Here is a 5,653-nt window from a genome sequence, read left to right as displayed (position 1 = left end):
GAGTCCTGTAGAAACATAATAGAAGAATTTTTGAAATATTTTAATCCTTAAGGATATTTAGTAATTTTGAATTTGTAAGCTTTTGCAAGTAATGCGTTCACCACGCATGAGACCTTTGCAGATTCCCGATGGTGTAGTTTTTATATGCAAATGAAATTTTTTAATTCGAATTAAGAACACTCCCAGTAACCATTAAGCTGGTATAAAATAGCTTTGTTCAGGTATAAGCTTGCTTATTTGTACTCGACCGCTGACGGTTTCATATCGGAAAGTTTACGCGCTCCTCAGCAGCGTAGTGCTGCTTGAATAACATAAAATATGGAGCCTAACAAAAAACCGCTGGAGAAGCCTGCACTGGCTGCGGCACCAGTAGCAGCACAATGGTACTGAAGCCGTTCAATAGACAAAAAAAAAAAAACAAAAAAAAAATAATAATGCTTAAGCGTAAAATGAATAAATAAAAATGTAATAAATTTGTTTTATTGCAAAATGCCAACAGGAAGCGTGCTGCACTTATGGCCAAAACCGTTGCTGCATTCAAAGAAACCGTTTCTGATGACAGCGACGACGATGTGGACACTAAACAACAAATTCGGTATGGTAGCAAGTTGCAGGCTGCATGGGGCATTTTTTCAGAATATTGCGATAACAGCACAATTCATGGCATGAAATATCTTGGCGAACAAAAGCGACCTTGTTTGGAGAGGTATGAAAATGTAGTCTTTTACTATATACGCCAGAGTGGATAATATAAATATTTTTTATATACATATGTGCAGTGTGGTGCAATAAAATGCAAATGAAGTGAAAATAATGGTCAAAATAATAGCAAAAAGTAAAATATAAAAATGTTAAGTGAAAATGTTCAAAATACCCTAGTGAAATTAAGTTTTTTTAAAACGAAAAGTTTAGCACTCCTACACACTGACCGTGAAAATATAATAGTACATTTACATCAAAAATTCCAATAAAATATAATTTCACACAAAACAGACAAGAAAACTTAAATAATTATTAATATTGACACTTAAAAAAAAAAACTAATATATTGTGTTTAATTCAGAGCTTAACTTTAACAATCAAGTAAGACTAATTTATTTAAAATTCCATTGAAAGAGAAATAAAGAATATAAAATCTGTAAAATAGCTGAAGGTCTCAGCAGCCAAAGCTATATCTATACATGTTAGTATTAGTTTTTTATAAACTAAACTATCATTATTAATAAATATTAATTAATAATTAAAATTAATTAATTATTAATTAATAAATAAAATAAATAAAAAATCTGTAAAAATATACAGATATAAAGACAAATTAAAAATAGGCCTATTACTTAGAAAGCAATAATATGTTGAAACACACGTTAATTTCGCAAAATCTTAATTTCATCTTAATTTCAACTTAATTTCAGCGAAATTAAGTTATTTGTTCCATACAAAATTTGTTTTTAAGATTAGAACGAAATTAAGGAAATTCGTCTGAAATTAAGGGACATTTCAAATGCAACCATGCGTGAGATAAATTTTAAGCAAAATAAAAAGGCGAGATAACGGAGAAGTGACATTTTTTTAATAAATGCCAATGAAAATTGACTTTAATAAAATATATTAAAGAAAGAGAAATATTTTGAAAGTAGTACAATTTTTTTAAATTTGAATATAGAGAATAAACTATAACTGTTATTAATTTAAAATTGAGTGAAAAATAATTATCCATATATCTGAAATCCACTAAAGCTAATAAAACTACTCCTTTATAGTTATAATATACAATTTTCAAAATATATTTTAACTCATTGGGAAGCAGTCCTGAATGATATGCTAACTTTCGAGTTTATTGTTGCAATTTCATGTGGTATAAAATTTTACAACGAGTAAACATTTTAAATAGACTATGGTAATCGGTTTAAGTAAACTTGAAGATCGGTAATGACCGTCTACGCGCATTTTGTAAGACTCTCGTAATACTGGATTTGGATAAAACGTTGAACAAATTGTTTGTAGTAAAAAGTAGTCACAAAATTCCACCTAAATTTAAAAGAAGAGAATAACAAAGATAAACGATTGTTCAGTTATGAACATATTGATGAACCCATACAATCCATTGAAATACAGTATTAACTTAACTTAGTATTAAGTAAACTTTTTTACCACAAGGATATATGTTATCATAATTGAAACCGATTGTCAATTTGAAGTACTTAATGGATACTTTGAACAATTATGGAATTAATGGAATTAATCACATGAAAAATAAACCAAACGAAGACCTTCTGAAATATTGTGATGCTTAAGGTATAATACTTCGGGAAGGTGAAAACACTGACATTCATCCTTTCGAACTGTATGAGAAACTACATATTTTAAAATCGCTCTGTAGACTCACTCAACGATATAAAGCAACTAATTCGGTATATTAAAGAATATAATTTTAAGAAAATATGTCCGAATGTTTATATATGGCGGTCACAATTGGTAAATCTGGATTCAATCTAGATTCACTTTCAATCTGTCAAAGTTTTTTGTCCAATCGAATATTTTATGTAAAATCATAAAAAACTGTTGTTAATCTTAAAGTAATCTTGCTACTTTTGCAAAATATCTAGAGTGTTATAAATAAATGTAGAGTATTATATATTTCACACAAGATTCAAAAATCCAAAATAAAATTGCACTGAAAGTGCATTAAAAGATCATCTCGATTGAAAAAATTACCGAATCAGATTCGAAGGAAGTTTGAATTATATATAGGTATGTTATCAGTAAAAAAAACAAAAATGCATTGCTTCTAGTTTTATCTGTTGGCTATGGATGGGATTTCGTACAGGTTATATTAGAACCTCCACCTCCACCTAATTTCTAATTTTCAAAGAATGTATGTATATGTACAGATGATAATTAAAGTGTGCCCAAAACAAATAAACACAAAAATTATTGAGCAAAATTATAATGTCTTGGCTTTAAATTTCTTCTTAGATTATTTTGGATAATGGTTTTTACCTTTTCGATATATACTTGCGCTACTCTGATAACAAATATTTGGGACAAATGGAATACAAATCCGGTAATTGTGAGTTTTGCAGAGAAATCAACGCCAGTCTGGGAAATTCCCTTTCCGGCAGTGACTGTGTGTACGGAAACAAAATCAGTTAGATCGATGTTTAATTATACGGATGTTTTTTGGAAGCTTACAGACTTTGTAACAAATAAGACGCAAGAAGGTTTGACCGACAATGAGTAAGAATAATAAAAAATATTAAACATAAATATGTTGTATTTAATTATTAATAAAATAATTTTGTAGAGTTTATTATTTGAACGCGATTTCACAAGTTTGTGAAGCTCATTTAATGGCCGATTTGAATTATGGTGATAAAATAAATGAGGGCAAAGACCTGATAAATGCATTGAGTACAATACTGCCAACATTCAATGACACATATTTGGGTTGTAAATGGCGCAATATACCAGTAGACTGTAAAGAACTGTTTAGAAAATTTATCACGGAAGAAGGTGTTTGTTATAGTTTCAATTCATTAAGTCCAGGAGAAATATATCGTGACGAGGGGTCAGTTACTAACACAACTAATTATTAGCAAATTTGATCATAAATGATCAATTTACTTCAGTTTAATTACAGATATATTGTTTGAAAAAGAAACTCGTGCGACTACAGATTGGAATGTTGAAGATGGGTACAGTGCTGATGCTAGTCCAGAAACATTTCCTAATCGCGTTTTAGGACCAGGTTCCAGAGCTGGTCTATATTTACTTTTAAATGGTATTGAAAGAGATTTTGATGATTTGTGTCGTGGTCCAGTGCAAGGTTTTAAAGTAAAATCTACATATGAAGAAATAAACATACCCAACTGACTAGTATTTTTTGTATTACAGATTTTATTGCATACACCAGGGGAAGTGGCACAAGTAACGAAGCAATATTTTCGTATACCACTTGATCAAGAAGTTTTAATCTCAATTAAACCAAAAATTATCACAACATCAGAAGGATTAAAACATTATGAACCGAACAGGTTTGCAAGTCCATGTTCTTTTAAATTTTTTTTTTTTTAATAATATTATATTATTAATATTAATATTACTTTTTATTAGACGGCAATGCTATTTTCAGAAGGAACGCTACTTGCGTTATTTCCAGATTTATACACAAAGCAATTGTGAGTTGGAATGCTTAGCCAATTATACCCAAACTGAGTGTGGTTGTGTCAAGTTTTCCATGCCAAGTAATGCATTTTTATGGGAATGATTCATTTCTAACATATTTTCATTTAACAGGAAATAATGAAATACCTGTTTGTGGTGCTGCTAATATTGATTGCATTAACAAAGCCGAAGATAATCTTCTACTTAAGGAGTTTAATCAGGGCATAAAAACATCAGCGGAAAACTATCGTGGTCCCACTGATTGTAATTGTTTACCGGCATGTACTTCTGTGGCGTACGAAGCAGAAATTTCACAGGCTGATTTTGACTACAAGACCATGTCGAACACTTTAAAACAGAATGGTGATTTGGGAGAAAAGGAAAGGTATTAGTGGAAAAAATTTTAATACATATAAAATTAAGAGCGGTCATTTAACACATTGGCTGATAAGTCCATAGGGTAACCAATAAATTAACAACTATTTGGAAAACTTCGACTATATTCATCAACATATTCTTTTTCAAGAGTAACATAATCATACCAACGTTCCTCTAATCTTCCGTTAAATGTAACTTAATGAGTAATCATTCATATATAATAAAAATTTGACAGCTATCATTTGAGTGCTGCCACTTTTTGAAATTTATATAAACATTTCATTAATGGCGATATGGGTGTGTTATCCTGTGAACTTATCAGCCGTTGTGTTATTGCAAAATAAAGACAAATTGTTTGTAAATCTCTACACTAAAAGAATCGTATTTTTAAGCCATAGTTATCATTTTCGTTTTAGCTTAAAGCTTGCACGTTTGTCAATTTTTTTCAAAGAAGCACAATTTTTAACATCAAGGCGTTCGGAACTCTATGGTACTACTGATTTTCTCGCCAATTGTGGTGGCTTATTGGGTCTCTTCATGGGTGTTTCAACTTTAAGTATTGTAGAGATCTTCTACTTCTGTACAGTACGATTAATAACAAATTTGGTGATGCGTCGTCGAAAACGCAAGGAAATGGCCAATGGCGACGATTCGCCGAAGGAGGCCTAAGTAAAGTGATTATCCGCTTTCACATTAAAACAGAAATTTCGTAGCATATAAAGTGTATTTTTAATTGTTAATTTTGTAAAATTGCCGCTATTCCAAACCAAACAAATAAATAAATAAACTACAAATTTATCACTTTTGCAAAATGTTTGTTTTAAAATGAAAAGCAATTTCAGAGGGAAAATTCACTTAAGACAATATAGAAATCAATTCCTTTATTATGATTGCATGACGATTGCATTTACTCAGACTTGAGTCAATATGGCTCATACCACATTTACTATGAGCCTACGTTTGGGAATCTGTATTATCTTATTTGCCTATTTTCCTTACTCGAACTCTTATGATTGAGGAATAGCTTCAATAAACTACATTGAAACTCTTCAAACTAATTTTGTATTTAGTTTTCAATGCTAGAGCAGATACTTTTAACAAATGCACTCGC

The 5,653-nt window shown here is 30.3% G+C and overlaps 1 protein-coding gene across 1 annotated transcript; it reads left to right on the top strand.

The window, feature by feature from the left end:
• The first annotated feature begins 253 nt into the window (after positions 1-253).
• Positions 254-5,304, top strand: LOC119668516 (pickpocket protein 28). Its single transcript, XM_038078053.1, has 9 exons — positions 254-383; positions 500-706; positions 2,977-3,237; positions 3,305-3,568; positions 3,630-3,834; positions 3,895-4,034; positions 4,114-4,244; positions 4,297-4,549; positions 4,959-5,304. The coding sequence occupies exons 1-9, from the start codon at positions 319-321 to the stop codon at positions 5,209-5,211; spliced, it is 1,779 nt and encodes a 592-aa protein (XP_037933981.1). The 5' UTR covers positions 254-318; the 3' UTR covers positions 5,212-5,304.
• Positions 5,305-5,653: the final 349 nt, after the last annotated feature.

The sequence above is a fragment of the Teleopsis dalmanni genome, chromosome 1, assembly GCF_002237135.1.
Source record: "Teleopsis dalmanni isolate 2A chromosome 1, ASM223713v2, whole genome shotgun sequence".
Lineage (NCBI taxonomy): Eukaryota > Metazoa > Arthropoda > Insecta > Diptera > Diopsidae > Teleopsis > Teleopsis dalmanni.
This window is presented reverse-complemented; position numbering and strand designations above follow the sequence as displayed.

What these genes read in the sequence shown, in the direction of transcription:
- LOC119668516 (XM_038078053.1), top strand. Translation starts at nt 319, where the DNA reads ATGGAGCCTAACAAAAAACCGCTGGAGAAGCCTGCACTGGCTGCGGCA. An exon ending in GAAATATATCGTGACGAGGG is followed by an intron (nt 3,569 to 3,629) that starts GTCAGTTACTAA and finishes AATTTACTTCAG; the next exon opens with TTTAATTACAGATATATTGT. An exon ending in TGTCAAGTTTTCCATGCCAA is followed by an intron (nt 4,245 to 4,296) that starts GTAATGCATTTT and finishes TTCATTTAACAG; the next exon opens with GAAATAATGAAATACCTGTT.